The sequence below is a fragment of the Hevea brasiliensis genome, chromosome 17 (assembly GCF_030052815.1).
Source record: "Hevea brasiliensis isolate MT/VB/25A 57/8 chromosome 17, ASM3005281v1, whole genome shotgun sequence".
Classification (NCBI taxonomy): domain Eukaryota; kingdom Viridiplantae; phylum Streptophyta; class Magnoliopsida; order Malpighiales; family Euphorbiaceae; genus Hevea; species Hevea brasiliensis.
The window spans coordinates 10,671,530-10,689,681 of record NC_079509.1 but is presented as its reverse complement, the minus strand read 5'-3'; the positions used below and the strand labels follow the sequence as shown (position 1 = coordinate 10,689,681).

General features: G+C 35.2%; 3 protein-coding genes and 1 pseudogene across 4 annotated transcripts; 2 read left to right on the top strand and 2 right to left on the bottom strand.

Annotated features, from left to right (window-relative positions):
- Positions 1 to 485: 485 nt before the first annotated feature.
- Positions 486 to 2,463, bottom strand: LOC110635672 (pentatricopeptide repeat-containing protein At5g66520-like; annotated as a pseudogene).
- A 33-nt stretch (positions 2,464 to 2,496) lies between these two features.
- On the top strand, positions 2,497 to 4,966 carry LOC131175507 (pentatricopeptide repeat-containing protein At5g61400-like). The gene has a single exon (XM_058139957.1). The coding sequence runs from the start codon at positions 2,561 to 2,563 to the stop codon at positions 4,535 to 4,537; it is 1,977 nt and encodes a 658-aa protein (XP_057995940.1). The 5' UTR covers positions 2,497 to 2,560; the 3' UTR covers positions 4,538 to 4,966.
- Positions 4,967 to 8,022: 3,056 nt separating this feature from the next.
- Positions 8,023 to 11,090, top strand: LOC110656989 (NEP1-interacting protein-like 2). Its single transcript, XM_021814014.2, has 5 exons — positions 8,023 to 8,408; positions 8,648 to 8,826; positions 8,907 to 8,993; positions 10,455 to 10,610; positions 10,766 to 11,090. Exons 1-5 carry the CDS (start codon positions 8,306 to 8,308, stop codon positions 10,886 to 10,888), a joined length of 648 nt encoding a protein of 215 aa, XP_021669706.2. The 5' UTR covers positions 8,023 to 8,305; the 3' UTR covers positions 10,889 to 11,090.
- A 1,170-nt stretch (positions 11,091 to 12,260) lies between these two features.
- LOC110656990 (ribulose-5-phosphate-3-epimerase, chloroplastic) lies at positions 12,261 to 17,041 on the bottom strand. Of its 2 annotated transcripts, none has more exons than XR_002495256.2 (10): positions 16,775 to 17,041; positions 15,448 to 15,562; positions 15,046 to 15,186; positions 14,845 to 14,958; positions 14,497 to 14,575; positions 13,466 to 13,575; positions 13,276 to 13,332; positions 12,933 to 13,002; positions 12,699 to 12,843; positions 12,261 to 12,509 (listed from the first exon to the last, which is right to left on the bottom strand). XR_002495256.2 is itself a non-coding variant. In XM_021814015.2 (10 exons), the coding sequence occupies exons 1-9, from the start codon at positions 16,879 to 16,881 to the stop codon at positions 12,794 to 12,796; spliced, it is 843 nt and encodes a 280-aa protein (XP_021669707.2). In that variant the 5' UTR covers positions 16,882 to 17,040; the 3' UTR covers positions 12,261 to 12,509; positions 12,745 to 12,793. The 2 variants fall into 2 exon arrangements, 1 of the variants encoding a protein (XP_021669707.2); XM_021814015.2 differs by having other exon boundaries at positions 12,745 to 12,843; positions 16,775 to 17,040.
- Positions 17,042 to 18,152: the final 1,111 nt, after the last annotated feature.

Genomic DNA, 18,152 nt, shown 5'->3' with positions numbered 1-18,152 from the left:
TTTATTATTATTTTTTTTTTTATAAATTTCTAAGCTTAAGAACATAAATCATTAAATAAATAAGATGAGTGAGAAATTTGTCCATAATTTAGTGTGAGAACAACTTTCTCTCTAACTTGTTTTTCTTTTCAGTTGCCGATTTGTGGCCATTCCTTACCCTTACGAGTAGGAGACAGCTCATCCACAACTTGCAAGGTTAATTCCTCCCTCTCCTCCTTATTGGTTATGAATAATATCGGTTACACATTAATACTAATAATGTGTAAAAACAATGGATTTAATATGTTTATTTAATATATTTATATTTATTATTTAATTGCGTATCTTAATTTTAATTTTATCTTTAAATATTTTTTTAAGTTTTTTTAAAAAATTTTATGGAGTGTTAGTCCATTAACACTACGTTATGATTGTTATACGTCTCTTTTGACTGTTTTCACTATGGTGATAGCCTTTCTTTTTCTCTTTTTTATTTTTTTTGGCTGTCTGACAATATGGTGATAGTCTATTAACGCTATGTTATGGCTGTTATATGTTTGTTTGACTGTTTCCATTATCCACGAATGCGGTAGCAGGCGCGATTTAAAACTATGTTGGTGACCGAGGATTTGAGCCTCTCGGCAATACATTATTGGCAGAATGCAGCATGAACAAAATGTCAAGAAAATATATATTTTTTCATATTTAATCATGAAAGAAGGATAAATACCAAACCACCACGCTGCCCTACTCATCAACAACTGAAAATGCTATCCGTGTCCGGCCTGCAGCTAACACACTTAACTTGGCGGCTAATTTTGCCAAGCATCTCAGAGATTGAAGATGCATGCTTATGAGTCGTGTCACCTGGTACAAAATCGCGAACTACTCCATTTATTTGAACCCAACTTCGACGACCAGCAGGCTTTTTCACACCCATCTCAACCATCTTCTGTTTCACAGTAGCAACATCCTGCCACCTTTTAGCAGTAGCATAAGCATTTGCCAAAAGCATAAGACAACCAGCAGCTTGGTCAGGATCAAGCTCAGCAATCAATTTTGGAGCCACATGAGAAGCAAGCTCAGCATTTTTGTGAATTCTGCAATGGCAACATCTGGTTTCATGGGCATGGTCTCAATGCAATCATGTGCTTCATCCAACAATCCAGCAGGACTCAATAAATCAACCATGCATCCATAGTGCTCCATTCTGGGCTTAATGCCCCAATTTTGAATCATGTCTATGAAGAATTGGCGACCCTCATCCACAAGTCCAGTATGGCTGCAAGCACTTAGGACTTCTATGAAGGTAATCTCATCAGGCCTTGCTCCTTCGGCTCCCAAGCTTTGCATCAATTGAAAAATAGCAAGCGCCTCTTGTCCATAGCCCTGTTTTGCAAATGCACTGATCATTCAATCACACCACAGCTAGCATACATGCGTGTAAGTGCATTGTACAAAGAAATCAGTAAGTACCGGTTTTTAATGTAAGAGTGAATCCACATTCCCAATCTCAAATCCCCCGGTTCAGCACAAGCTGATAGTGCTGCCACCAACGCCACCTGGTCCAATTCGACACGGGCTCTCCTCATTTCACTGAACAAATTCAATGCCCGCCTACTCTTACCATTTCGAGCGTACCCTGCAATCATAGTCGTCCGAGAGACAAGATTCCTCTCCATCATCTCATCAAAAACCCTCCTTGCCTCATCAACATTCCACACTTCATACACTTCATATACCCTGCACACAACATTTCTATCACCCATATCATCAAACACGCGACGTGCATTTCCAACGCCAAAGTCAGCATCAGCCATTGCATATAAATTAATCAAATTCGTCTGCACAAACACATTTGAGCAATAACCTTTCACCAAAACTCTCCCATGCACCTGTTCGCCCTCTCTCAACAATTCTGACCTAGCGCAACCACTCAAAAGGAACGAATAAGTGAACCCATTAGGCTCCACCTCTGCGACTCTTATTTTATTGAAAAGTATAACAGACTTTTGGGGTGATTCGCTTCGAGCATAGCCTCTGATCATCTGATTCCATAGAGTAACACTTGGGTTTTTAATATTTTTGAATATTTCGTATGCAGAGGGGAGATGACCAGAAGCTATCTAGACTGAAAGTAACTTAGCAAGAATGTAATTTTTCTGGGAAAAGCCATTAATAATTATTTGGGTGTGGATTTGAGATAGATTTTTGAGGGTTTCGCAACTTTGTAATAGACGGAATAGGTGTTGTTGTAGATCTCTCGAAGTTGTTACTGCGTTGGCAGGAATCGGTTCTTCAACTAACATCTGAAAATTAGATAAGTGTCAAATGAGCCCCTAATATTACCCACCCTCCACATTCTTGTGCCCCCTCCATAGCCCACATGATTCATGCCAATAATCTCTCACTCCTCTCCTTGATCTAGGAAAAAATTGAGTTTGAGAACTCCATCATAATTGGAACGCGGCACAACACTAATTGCTCACCAATGTGTAGGCCTCTCAAACCTGTTCTGGTCGAAGACCGTTGAATAAAGTAACTACAAATAGAGTGGTCCTCTCGTCCCCACTTCTTAACAATGTCGAAGCTATTCCCGCCAAAACACTCTCTCAGACCCATTAGAACCAAGATTACGAACCATGTATTTTCCACATCATTGTCTTCTTCCTCCGATCCCTCAACCATTATTCTCGACTCCAAAACCCCGAAACAAGCCCTTGAATTTTTCACTTCCATTTTAAAACAAAACCCAAAAAGCCCAACCAAGGAACTTCGCTCATATTCTTCTATAATCCATGTCTTAACAAGTGCCAGAATATACACCACTGCCAGGTGTTTGACAAAAGACCTAATCCAAACCCTCCTCCAATCCCTCAAACCTCGTCGTGTTAGTTCTCTGGTTTTCAATGCCCTTAATCAGCTAGAAGGCTCAAAATTTACTCCCAATGTGTTTGGAGTGTTGATTATTGCATTTTCTGAGATGGGTCTTCTTGACGAAGCCTTGTGGGTGTATCGCAAGATCGGGGTTTTACCTGCAGTGCAAGCTTGTACTGCTCTCTTAAATGGGTTGGTTAAGAAGGCTAGCTTTTATTCCATGTGGGAATTATATGAGGACATGATTTCGCATGGTTTGTTGCCTAGTGTTGTCACTTATAGTGTATTAGTCGATGCTTGTTGTAGCCAAGGTGATATTCTGAAAGCTAGGAGTTTGGTTAATGAGATGGTGAAGAAGGGGATTGAACCAACTGTTGTGATCTACACGACTCTCATTCGTGGTCTTTGCAACGAGAGTAAATTCGTGGAAGCAGAAAATATGTTCAGACAAATGAAAGAATCTGGAGTTTTACCCAATTTGTGTACTTATAATGTTCTGATGGATGGATATTGCAAAATAGCAAATGTGAAACTCGCCCTGGACTTATATCAAGACATGCTTAAAGGTGGACTGCTGCCAAATATTGTGACCTTTGGTATCTTAATAGATGCTCTTTGCAAAGTGGGCGAATTATTGGCAGCAAGGGGCTTCTTTGTTCAGATGGCTAAGTTCGGTGTTGTTCCAAATGTACTTGTGTATAATAGTTTGATTGATGGGCACTCTAAAGCAGGGAACCTATCCAAAGCAATGGATTTACTTTTAGAGATGGAGATTTTCAAAATTATGCCTGATGTTTTCACCTTCAGCATACTTATTAAGAGTGTTTCTAGTTTGGGTACAGTTGAAGAAGCAGATTGTATTCTGAAAAGAATGGAAAAAGAGGAGGTTCATGCAAATTCTGTGATCTATAATTCGCTAATCAATGGATACTGTAAGAAAGGAAACATAGAGAAGGCTTTGGAGGTGTGTTCCCAGATGACAACGAAGGGTATAGAACCAAACGTTATCACCTTCTCTACATTAATTGATGGTTATTGCAAGGTGGGAAACATGGAATCCGCCATGGGTTTGTACTCGGAAATGATAATCAAAAGCATTGTGCCTGACGTGGTTGCTTTCACGGCATTGATTGATGGTCAATGTAAAAAAGGTAACATGGAAGAGGCCATCCGGCTGTATAAGCATATGCTGAAGGCCGGGCTTAGCCCTAATGTTTTAACAGTTAGTTGCTTGATTAATGGCCTTTGCAAAGCTGGAAGGACATCTGATGCAATTAAATTTTTCTTAGACAAGACTGGAGGTAACACCACTGGCAATCGAGTAAATGAAATGGACAGTATTTATTGTTCACCAAATCATGTGATATACACCTCTTTGATTCAAGCTTTGTGCAAGGAAGGGCAGATTTTTAAAGCTAGCAAGTTTTTCTTGGATATGAGATGCGGTGGTTTAAGGCCAGATGCATTGGCTTATGCTGTCATGTTGCAGGGGCATCTAAATGCCAAACGTGTGATTGATGTGATGATGTTGCATGCTGATATGATAAAGATGGGTGTCGTGCCAAATGAAGTTATATATTGGATCTTATCAAGGGGTTATGAAGAGAATGGGTATAGGAAGTCAGCTCTCAGGTCTTCTGAGCACTTGATAGAAACAGGTCCTGAGCTTGTTGAGTCTTAAAACCTGTGGGAGCATCATTATACACAATGAATAAGGAAAATACATTGCCAGTTTGCATAATGATTTCCGGGAAGTGATCAGATCAGATCATTAGGACTTTGAGGGTGATCCTCCTTTAATACCTATCAAAGCCCGAGAAGTATGGTTATATTGTAAAGGCCTCAATATTATCTATTAAGGTAAGCAAAAACATCACTTTTATCTATCGAGGGAAGCAACAACATCCGAAGGAGATTCCTAGATGTTGAATGTCGGAAGGGTTTGAACCTGAGGGACACTGCATCTTTTCTGATGATTCATTGAGGAACAAAATCCTGATATCAAGGGGATCATTTTGTGTTCAAAGCACTGCTTTTGGTTTGCTTAACCATGGCACTTACTGTATTTACTACATTTGGAGTCTACAAAGCCTCAGATCCTTCTATGTTAGTACTTGGCTAAACCTCAAATTCTATGAGAGTACTTTTTGGGTCAAATCCTTATGTTGTCAATTTCACCCTGTACATATTCTATAATATTAAAGCACTCGATTACCCTAAGATTCTCCACGCTGAAGGGAGAACTGATCTCTTTAGTCGTATGCATCCTGTTTTAGGCTTAAAAAGAGAGTTTATTGCATGATCTGCTGAAAGTGATTCTATATAAAAGGAAATTCAATAATGCCATCATTCTGAATAATTTCTTTTTGAACAAAATGATAAATTCATTCATTCAATAAAAGAGTATATAAGCGTTGTAAACAGAGATTAAAAACCAAGTAGATCGAAGCAAGACTCAAATTCCCACAAGCTGATGGATGCAGCAAATTCCATCTAGAAAATACCATGGATAGGATTGAGAGAGATTGAAAACCAAGTAGATCAAAGCAAGACTCAAATTCCCACAAGCTTATGGGTGTAGCAATTCCGTCTAGAAAATACCATGGATAGGATATAGAGAGATTGAAAACCAAGTAGATCGAAGCAAGACTCAAATTCCCACAATCTATGGGTGCAACAAATTCCATCCAGAAGTAGATCCCTTTAAGAAAATATAGTCACTAGAGGGGCCTTGAAAATTGGATAGGCTGATTCAAGCTTTCATGGTTAAACAAGTTATTGATGTTTTTTATTAAACCTTTCAAGCAACAAAAACCCAGACCGCATAGATTTGAGCAAAAGGATTACCAGAAAAATGGTAGAGAATTAATTTATAATACAAAACTCTCGAGACTTTAATTTGATAAACAATGAACTCTGTCACACATTATGTCTAGTTTACTTATTGTAACATGATAAAATGACTTAAATACTCCTAAATAAGCAACCCCTCTCTCATCCACATTCTTTTTATATCTCTCTCTTCACGCACTATTTTCTCTGTCTCTCTCCCAAACACTATCTTTATCTCTTCCCTTCTCTCTGTCTCTCTCTCTCTCTCAATTTATGTCAATCTCTCTCACAAATAGAATCGTAAACGAATCAAGCTATTTATAAGCTGCTCAAGACTCGGTTTGATTTGCTTAGAAAATGAGCCTAACTCGAGCTTAACTTTTGGACTCATTTAATAAATAAGTCGAGTTTGAATTCCATAATACTAGACTTTTTAAGGCTCTCGAGATGGCTTATTTATAAGCTTGTAAGCTGGCTCGTAAATAGATTATTAGATAAACATTTATATTAGTTATGGTATTTTATTATATTATAATATTTATTATTTTATTTATGAATTTAAAAATAATATATTTATTAATATTATGATACCATTAATATATAAAATATATTTATTAAATATAACTATTTGTAAATTAAATTTATTTTTTATGAAAATTAAATTATTTTTTATATGAAAACTAATCAAAATTATGTGATTTGAATTTTATAATACTAAACTTAAAACTTATTTTATAAGTGAGTGAAGCTATTTACGAGCTACGCATAGATTTAGTTTAATAAAAGCTTGACTTAGCTGGGCTAAAACAGAGCTCGTTTGCTAAACATGTTGGTCCTTTTGTTCAGATTAGATATCAACGACGCAGTTTGTTTTCCTTAATTCTGGTGGTGCTGTGTTTATGGATTATAGGATACTCCCTATTCGGCTGGCATCTCAAGTATAAATCTAATGCGTTTTCACGCAGTACTGGTGGATGATCCCGTGGGCTATATGAGATTGAATAGTCAGAGCTCTGCCAAGCCTCGTCCGGTACACCGAAGATTCCATGATCCTTGTCCTTTAGCTTCATTATGAGTCTGATTTCTTATTTACCTATGACCTATTAGCTGAATTGTTGGGGATCTCTGAGTAAATTGAGGAAGGTAGAGTTTTCTTCACTACTTTTCCTTCAGTTTAGTGGAATCCTCTCTAGTGTGGTTTCTAGCAAGGTTGATGTATATAACAACCAGTGATTTTTGTGCAGTGGCGATAGAGTAGCTCTTTCATTGTGGTGTTGTGTGTGTGTGTTATCGGGTTTGAATATCCGATTTGTTTTAAGATTTCAAATAAGAGTTGAGTCTTAAATTATGTTTAGGCTTCAGAAATTAATTAAATTCTAAGTATAATAATCTTTACTGGACTTGAATTATGTATTTCATTAACTATTTAATGAAATATGCTTTTTCTGATATGAAAGAAAAATGTCTAAATCTCCCAGACTGTCAAGAGTCATGAAAAATATCAAATGACATTATCCAATCTTCCAAGTCATGCCCACTTCAGATGGGTCCCAAGATTTTTTTTTTTTTTTTAGTTAAACGAAGGGCGGAAATTATCCTGGGAAAGTTTTTGTTTTTTCCGTTCTTTTCGTTTTCCATAGAAAACAGAAAAAATGGGTGGCCTTTCCCGCTTTACCAACAGCGTCCGCCAGGCAGGATGTGGACCTAGTCTGGTGACTTTGGGCAAGAAAGAGCTATTTGTGGGAAGAAGGTGAGACAGAAGAGCTCCACATGGCATTGCAGATGGGGTGCTGAGATGAGTGAGTGGCATGTGTGTCAGGTTAAAAAGGTCAAAAGAAAAATGAGGTTCTTGGTGGTAACGGTAAAAAAGCAAAAGGTTCGATTCCACATCCTTCGACGTTGTATTTAATAGCTTTCTGCCAAAGGACTTGCTTAGTAACAAAGTAAAGCAGAATCATAATAAAACTGGAAGTAACAGCCTCAATTTTGGACAATTCAAGCAAATGGGCAAGCAGAATAGGCAGATAAGGATTGTATTACTTGTAATTTTTGAAGAAACAAATTGGGCTGCACTTTAATCTCTCGGAGATTTCTCATTATACCTAAGCTATTATTTAATAGCTTATTTTTATAATATTTTAATGGGTGACGGGAAAAGAAACCGTAAAAAATATTTTTATATTATTTAATATTAAAAAAATATTTTATTTAATAAATATCAATAATTTTAATTTTTTTACGATAATTATTTAGGACTGTCTAATCAAGAGTTGGATTGACTCGAACTTTACTTAAGGACTCAATTAATTACTGGACTTTATTTCAAGGGCTAAAATGAATTTTGCCTCTTTTTTTTTTCTTTTCTTTTCTTTGCGTTTTTTCCCTTTTTTTTCCTTCCCAATCTGCTCTCACTTCTTATTTTTGGCTTTTTACTTCAAATAGAGAATCTCAAAAATCTCTCTTTGCCCTCCAATTTTCTCCTTATCCTAGTAAGTAATCCCACCTCCAAACGTCCTCGACCTTTTTGCCCTAAACATTAAGGTGAATTATTGGTATTTTCCTCCTGTATCAAATTTCAATCCCGGTCGGATCGATCCACATATGCAGTGGTCCTATAATGGAAAGAGTAGTGGAATTTGAAGGGAGTCGGGTTCTCGATTTCGTTCCCAGATTGGTCGCTGGCGCTATCTCTGGAGCTCTCACGGGAGTTTTTGCTCTGGGTATATTTTCTCCTTTTATTATAGCAGCGCTGTCTTTAATTCTCAAGTCCAAGCTTTGAACTTCAACGATAGAATTGTTTTGTTAGATATTTAGGTTTTTTGGGTATTTGGATAGCTGGAAAAAATATATAAATTTGAAAAGGTGCTTACTAGCCTATATCCTTTATGGGTTGGATGCCTTAGCTGTTCTCTTTATTATTAGTTTGCAGGCATATAATATTTATGTATTCTTGTTGTAGCTGGAGCTTTCACCGGAGCTATTTCTGGTGCTTTAGCTGGCCGGGCTTCTGATAGTGGTGTCCTTCGTGGGGCTGGTATAGGGGCCATTGCCGGTGCTGCGCTTTCTGTTGAGGTTTTGGAGGCTTCTCGCGCATACTGGGGTTTGGAACAATCTGGTTCACGAGGCCCTTCTTCTATGGTTTGTATTATACTGCTGTAACAGGGAAATTTGCCGAGTCTTTTTAAAATTTTTACTAATTGTCCGTGCTTTGGGTCCAGGCAGATTTTGTAGAAGAGCTTCTTCGTGGGAGGTTTGTAGATGAACAATTTTCACCAGTAATGCTAAATGCTTATTATTGGCAGCAGGTAATCCTTTTATTTCATGCTACCACAGGAATTTGATTGGATAGGAGGAATTCATCAAATTAATTAGATTTTTTTCTCCTCAGACAAAATTAACTCCTGTTCTGCCTTCTTGATGTCATCTGTTTATTAGAATTTTTATAATTTTACTGGCTTTTCATCAATATCTCATATATATGGAATGAAGGCCTCCCTCCTTTCCCCCCTTTCTTTATCTCAAAAATATGAACAAATAGTTGAATTGTGAAATTCCCAAAAATGCATAGGCATTCAAGATACTTCTCTGTAATTAGACTTTTGGATGTACTCTTTTTGTTTTTTATTTCTTTCAAATACCATATATTTTTCACATGATATATGCTTCTAGTGTTAGGTTAAGCTAGTTGCACTTGCAGAAAATATTTATGTTTTATGCTTCTCTGAGCAAATAGTGCATTCATATAATCTTTGATGATAAAAATTGGGGAAAATTATAAAAAAGTAATATGAATTTTCATGCTTTGACACATCACAGAAAAAACAACTAAGTTTTAATCCCAAATTAGTTAGAGTCTCTGATTAACACTTAGGAGCATGTGGTTCAATTTTTGACAAAATGATACCTTAACCTTTACTCCATTATCATTTTAAGAAAAAATGCTTTAACGTTGTTAATTTTGCTGTTCCAATAAAATTATATTTTTTTTTAAAAAGTCAATAGTCCCACAAATAATATGAAAATTAAAAAAATTAAAAAAAATTAAATTAACAAATAATATGAAAAATTAAATAATATTAAATTAACAATTCTTAGTGAAAATAAAATATTTTTATTTTATTTATTTTGCACTGCCAAGTTAACAAAATTACCTATTTTAAAGCTTTTGTTGAAGTACTAACGGAATAAAGCTTAGGGTACCATTTTCTCAAAAATCAAACAACCTGCCCTTAATTGTTAAATTGAGAAAGTTATGGTACCTTTTTATATTTTTTCCTAAAAATTATAGTCCCCTAGTATACATAACAACAATTTCATTTACATTTTCAACTTTTGGATTTCATGTTTGGCAATTAGGCTGGTCATTCCACCTGATTCATCTCATGTATGTATGTGCTTGACATCCCAGACTGTCAGTTTCCCTAATGAGGAATTAAAGATCTACTAAACTTACATGTGCATTGTTCACCTATATCAAACTTTTGAATGTGAACTTTTGAGTGAACAAGTTATTCTGTAAATTGAGGTTACTTGTGCTTGCCTTCTATGGTTTCCTATTGAGGTAAGATTTAGTTCTCATCTTGTGATTTATCTGACAATCTAGTATTGTCTTGAGGACACATTCTGTAAAAAAAATCTTTTGGTATGTGTATAGGTGGAAGACTGCACAATATATCTTTATTTTTTTTTTTGGTTCTAGAACTGAATGACAACTAATTAAAGCTTATTTTGATATTTGGTTCAATAATGTGTTTTTCGATGAGCAGCTAGGCATTGGTAATATAAGTGATGATGAGATTCATGGTGATGGTGGTGAAGTTGAATCCAGAGGATTGTCAGGAGATTCACTGAAGAAATTGCCATGTCATACCTTGGATGAAATCAAGGCAAAACAGACCATCTGCTGTACAATATGCTTGCAGGTTTTCTCCCCTCACCTCTCTTTTCTTCCTTTTGGGTTTTAGATGGGGCAAATATGGACCTTATAGTTGTTGTTGTTTGGATTTTTTTTTTTAAGAGTTGCAAGCTTGATGGTCCTAACGATGATAATAACAATTTTTTTTGTTTCTTTTGGTAGGATATCGGAAAAGGGGAAATGGCAAGGAGTTTACCCCGTTGCCACCATACATTCCATTTGGCCTGTGTGGACAGGTGGCTCCTAAGACATGGATCATGCCCCATGTGCAGGCAGGATGTGTAGAGGACCATTGAGATAAAACCGTTATACATGTATATATTTGCTGTGTAACATAGTGTTTGTGATTAAACTATTCAATGCATTATGTAATTATGTTGTTTTAGCAGCGTGTTTTTGAAGCAATAATGATCATATGTTTGCAGACATGACAGATTGTTAGTTTTATTATGCGTGTTCTATAAGATAATGAGGATAATTTGCAGTATACCTGCTTTTTGTGTTTTTATCTTCCTCTACTGATGTTGATTTTATCTGAACTAGACTAATGCAATTTGCCACTCAATGCATCAAGAAAATAGGCATGTGAATTGGGGGTGGGCAATGGTGGCGTGCAATCTGTACTTTTCTTGATGCTCTGTGGATGGGTGTGTTTCTATCTATAGTAGAATCCTTGCCTTTTGATTATGATACCATCACTGACATAAGAGGGTTCTGCTAATTAATATTTTAATTAAAAAATAAAATAAATAATTATAAAATGATATAAATTTTAACTTGTTAAAATAAATTCTAAATAAAAAACATAAATTAACTATAATAAAGTAATAAATCTTTAAGACTTATATGTGTTAATTTATCATTTTGTAAATTTTATTTATTTGCAGATTAGTGGGTCAAAATAGGTTGGTAGATTGAAGGTCGGCTTGTGACATTAGCGGGTTGACACAATTTCACCACAAATATGAATAAATTTAGTTTTAATTTTTAAACATCCATTTTCATGTGGCGTATTTGGATAAATTGCTACCCTTAATAAGGGATTGCGCGCACTTGAGAGAGAGAGAAGAGATTGCAGAAGCTGATTGTGGGATCATTGCTTGCCTAAAGTCCTACATCATTTTCGTCAAATTAAAGTTTTGTCATGAAAGGATCAAGTCCCTTCTCCTACTCAAGAACTACAAATTTTCGCTCATAATTTCTTCCCAAAGTAGACCTTTTCTAACTCATATTTAAGCTTAGACATCTAACTGCACTATACATTATCATCATGCCCCTTCGAGCTGAAGGAAAAAAATTTCCGGTATTTACTATTGTTTACAGCAGGCAAGAAACCACTCCCTATCTTCATGAATTCATCCTGTAGGGCATCTCAGCAGTGAGTTTATGCATTTCTCGCCAAACAGGGCTTAAATCATTCGACGTCTTGGATCCTGCTCAATGTGGCCATGAACGCAAGAAACTTGGCATAAACTTCTCAACACACGCTGCAAAAGTTTCGATCCTCCGGGCGGAAGTTTTTGCTTTCTACAAAATGTTCCATGCCACAAAGCGGTGGATAGATGAATATGCTGGTTGAATGCTTACAAAGATGCTTAATAAGTTTCTGACTGCATCAGTTATCATCAATTTATTTATTTATGGAGATGAGGAAAAGAAAAAAGAAAGGTCCTGATTGAATATTAATGGAACTATTGATCGTTACAAAGAGCTTCACATGAGCTCGAATTATTGAATCCCTATAAAGGATATATGGTACACAACATATACCCAGCGGCACTCTTGCCACAGACTTGATTCCTTATTAGCTCATCTGTAACCTCAGAGAAATCAATCAAAGAAGTGATGGCACATCTGACAACAACATGAAGCTAGCAATAAGCTGCTTATCTACCGTGTGAATAACCTACAAAAATGAAAATCGCCAGCCCAGTTTAATATCAAAACTATAGAAGTACATAAGCGAAACTATATTTTACATGAAACACCTAGGATAATATTTGAAGAAATTTTTGTTTATTCATGTTCCTATTTATCAATGTGCATCATGCAAATTCATTGAAGAAATTTAAGATGCCCAAACTTAGGGATATACCAAAATTCAAATTGAGAAACTCTGGCCAAGTGACAAAGTGACATACATAAGAATGAAAAATACAGGTCAATCAAATGACATTCTCTGGTGATAGATCACGCTGGTACAGCTACTGGCCTTTTGCTGGTTTTGATTCCTCTTATAGCTGTAGAACAATTCAATTATGACAGATATTGGTTAAATTACGTTAGCTAATGGACATAATACATAAATAAAAATTGTCTGTGCGCGTACCTTCAGCATAATCTTTAGCTCCAAATACAGCCGATCCCGCAACTATAGCATTAGCTCCAGCCTCAATAACCTACCAAGAAAGAAATCAATTAGATTTTATTAACCACATCATGTGGAGTTCTCATAACTCATCATGTACTTTTATTTGTGCCTTTCAGTGCAAGGGGAAAACAGACTTTAAAAAAATTTTAAATGTTGAAAGGTTTGCATGGATTTCTTTGGAGCTTTTTTGAAAATTGAGTCAAGTGATGTCAACAGTAAAATAATATAAGCATGTGTCAAACAGGAACATTGGTCAGCAAACATCTTCTGAAAAAGTAAAGAAAGGAAACACAATAAGCACCTTATATGCATTCTTGGGACCAACTCCGCCATCTACTTCAATCCATGGATTTACTCCCTGTGCATGCAAGCAAAACGCACTATTTTTCAATCATGCAAGCAGAGAATAGGACACAGAAACATCAAATGCTAAACAAAAACATCTTCTAACTAAAGATGACACATACATGAATACAGACAAATGATCATACCTTCTCTGCACATATTCTTCTCAAATCTGAGATTTTCTTTACTTGACTCTCAATAAAGCCTTGCCCACCAAAGCCAGGGTTCACAGACATAATCAAGACTAGATCAACCACTGTCAACAAGACCCAAAAAATTTATTTTGTCAAAATTTATTTCACCTGATCAAATGAGTAATAAACATGAGGTATTGTACTGACTTCAGGGTTGTATTTGAATGAATTTATATTTTCTAGTAAGAAATAGGTTCTGTTGATGAAAAACAGTGAAATAAAAAATAGCCCTAACCAAGCAAAATAAAGGAAAAGAATTTATATAGCCAAACCCAACTTGAATGGAATTTAGGCAAAGTCGAATTATGAAATAAGAAGTAGGTAAAATTTAATCCCTTGTTAGCCTATATTTTTTAAGAATTTCAACCATCTTCTAATTTTCAACCATCATCTAACCCTCGACTAACCCATGTAAGACCACATATTTAAAATAAATCACCCTTGCCCTTTCTCGGTCTAGTAATATGAACTAAAGTGGCACTCGGTGCATACCAAGGTGGCAGATACCCATTCACTAAGGAAGTCTGGGCCTCAAAAAACAACAACCACATTACTGATCCAAGACACTCGCACATGCATGGGGGGAGAGAGAGAGAGAGAGAGAGAGAGAGAGATCTGCCTCTTTAACAATAAGAACTATACCATACTTCTCCAAATACTGTTAATTATATGACTGTTAATTGTATGTACTTGTCCTCCTATCCTAACTGTTGAACATTCATGCCATAGCTCATTTGGGCACCTTGAGGTTACTGTGTAAGACTTATTTTTTTAATTTTGTTGTTTTCATAATTTTGTTTTTGCTCAACCACAGGAAAACTAGACATGCATCCATAACTAACCTCCAGTTCAGCAAGCAGACCATACTACATAGGGGGGAGGAGTCTTGACAATCATCAGTCATCATTTAGAAAATTATGAAAGGTAGCAAACAGAAAAAAGAATAAAAGTAAATTTACGGGAAAAGGGAAATAGAAACTTGCCATCAAGGACATAGTCTATGGCAGTCAGTGGGGTAGCAGGGTTCAAGACAACTCCAGCTTTAGCTCCAAGACTTTTTATCTAATTTGTAAGAGAATGTAAAAGGGTATAGCATTAAAATAAGGAAAGCAATTTGCAAATATGAAATCACGTAAGCATGTTTAGCAACACATTAAGAGAGGTGCATAAAGAAGTTAACAAGTTCATTATTTGTGCCACAAGAATAAAATATTAAACAATACATAGAAGCAATTTCCAATAAATGTAGCATGGTCGGGATTAATGTATGACACAAAATTCTTATAGCTTAATCGTAGATATGCAACAAGAGGATTAGATGACAATCTTACCTGATCTATTGTGCGATGCAAATGGATGGTGGAGGATTGTTCACAGTGAACACTGACTACGTCAGCTCCAGCCTTGATAAAATCTGGCACTCTTTGTTCAGGTTCCACAATCATCTGCAGTGCTTAATCTCATGTTAGAAATGTGGTTGAAATTAACTTGTTGCAGCTCAAAAAAGTAATATGCAAATGGAAAGTACCAACCAAATGCACATCCAAAGGAAGATCTGTCACTGGCCGCAAAGCATCAACCACAAGAGGCCCAATGGTGATGTTCGGAACAAAACGACCATCCATTACATCAACATGGATCCAATCACAACCTCCCAACTCTACTGCTTTTACCTAGAAAAAATGAAAGAAAACTTAACAAATAAATAAATAAGTCTAAACATAACATGGAGAGTTGGAGATCATAGAGAACAGCCACAGAGTAAAGAACTGCAAAGAAACATAAATTACAACAACACAAATGCAATAATACAGATCATATATATCCTATAATAGGCGTTCAAACATATTAGCACCTGTTTGGTTATAAAGCCATAAAACATAACATTTACAACACTAAAAATATTGCAAAAGTAGTGAAAAGAAAAGCATAACCTGCTCTCCTAGCTTTGAAAAATTAGCAGAGAGAATGGATGGAGAAACAATGACATCACTTTTCGAGAACTTATCAACCCGAGCTGTTGCCTTCACTACAGTATGAATTTTTCTCCTGTATTACACACCAAAAAGTGTAGCATAAGATGTCAGGAACAAACTGCATAATACCTAGAACTATTTAAATCAAATTTGATGAAGATTACAATGTGGGAAAAAGTTCCAACTCTCTCATGTGCAAGCATGTGCTTGGAAAAACATGAATTAAACATTTACATGTACTTTCCTAGGAAATGGCAGGTACAATAAGATTTTTTGGAGCATAGGTCAGAAACTTACCGATGGAAAAAAAAAAAATTTATATATATATATATATAGCCCAAACACATACAAGGTTTCTGTCATCATCAACCAGAAGAAAACACTTCAGCCAACACTAATTGCTCATATTATGGAATAAAAGTTGTCAGGGCATTCTAATATAGGTCTTGGACAACATTATGTAAATATGTGCTAGTATATGGTGATATATAAGTTGGGAAAATGGAAGAAGTTGGTAAAAAATCAAAATGTGCTAGTAGCTTGTAAATGTAATAATGGATCTTATCAAGTAGTATCAAACAGAGAATTGATCCATCTTCAAACCTATAGAGGCTGATTGCTGACGCAGTCTTCGACAATCAGAGCCTCAGGCCTAATGCCTTCAACTACAAATAAAAGTTCAATGATCCGTCGAGTTTTAAACTTCAGTACAGAATGTTAAGTGAGCTTCCATTCTGTACAATAGATATCCTTCTGCTTCCCCTAAGGACACATCAAAAGTAGATTAAAGTGCAATTAAAAGGAGTATCACATGCCTAAAATGTATTTAATGAATGATTTATAACTAAATCTCAAAAACATTCATTGGGTACCTATAAATTCTACCTGGCTTATATCGTAAACAGTGATCAAGTTTCTAATCTGATGTTCAGCTAGGCATAATCACAAACACGCAGGGTGTGAAGCTCAACCTAGCAACATATTTCAATTCAAAACCCAGTTATTCGTCAAAACATTTACATTCAAACTATGCTCATTATTGACTTATCAAGGCACAAATCCATCTCGGCTACCTCAATTACATCCATAGAACACAGAGAACCAAAACATTTTTAAAAATTATTAACAGTAACTTCACACGATTCAAAGAAATTGTCCAAGGAAATAATAGCACTTCTGAAATGAATTTTGTCCCAACACGTTAGTACTCCTTTTAATCATCCAAACAAGAATAAATCCACAAACCCAATAAAGTTCATTGGAAAAGAAATTGAAAAAACAATACCTTGTAAGGGTGACCGAACTGGGTTGATAGAGATGGGTCTTTTGGAGTCTAAGACCCCCTCGAAAAACATTGATCTGAGTTGACGAACACAATGAAGCTGTTGTCATCCTCTCTTTCTCTCTCTCTCTCTCTGTTTCTCTCTCTTAAGAAGACAGCCTCCTATTCAACGGTTAGGTAGGGAAAGAAAATTCGGTTTGATAATCGTTTCTTCCTTCCTTTGCCACCAATACTTCAGCTACGAGTCTGAGGTTAAGACTAAAAATCTCGGAGAAATTCAGGAGAAAAATATGTGTGGATGACACGTGTCCTCTTGAGGCGCTTTGCTTATCTGCAATGGTTGGCGCTCTACGTTGCTGACGTGTAATTTTTTTTTTTACCTATTTATCTAGTAATTCATTTAACATAGGGTTGTCAAGGCCCATTTTAATTTTAATTTTAATTAATTTTAATTTTAATTTAGCTTAAAGTTTTATTAAATTTAATTAGGAATTTTTTAATTTTTGTTTTTTAAAAAATGAAAAAAGTTTAGCTTAAAATTAATTAATTTTAATTCGATTCTAGTTTGATTTACTATTAATTTTAATTAATTTAATTTTAATCAATTTTAATTTAATTTTATATTTAAATTAATCTGATTTTAATTTGAACTGATCCATTTGAATTAATTCTAGTCAAATCTAATTTAATATATATTTATGTGGAAGTAAACAAAATTTAATTTAAATTAAAATAATTGTTAGAATTAAATTGAAGTAAAATTCTACTTGATTAATTAAGAAATTCAGTTGAGTTTGTTTTTAATTTTATAAATTAATTAATTTAATATGTTTAATTGAAATTTTGATAAAAAAAAAAATCAATCAAATCCAACCAAAATTACAAATGCTGTGAGTTTTGAAGGTTTATTAGGGTCACATCATCTCTGACCCTTTCGTTTTGAAGGCTGAACACTGGCCGCTAGTCTCTGCCCATTTTAATTTTGAAACCTGAGCTCCTTTCTCTCTCCTCTTTCACCTAAAGATCTTCACTGTCTCTCGTAATCATTTGTTTGGATTGGTGAAAAAAACAAAATAATAAAAGAAACATAAATTTAAAAAGATATTTTTTTATTTGAAAATAAGAAAAATAAAAAAGAAAGGAGAATTTATCCTTTTTTTTAATTATTTTAAAAAAAAATTATTTTTTTTTCACCTTTTATTTTCTACATTCTTCCTTTATTTTTCTTCGTTCTCAATAATTTATCTGAACAGAATTTAAATCTTTATAAAATTCTTAACTTGGTTATGTTTTCCTCTCTCTCTCTCTGAGCAAGAATCCTAACCTCAAATAGTGCTACATTTATTGGGAAGAGACCATGAAGGAAAGAGAGGAGAACAAG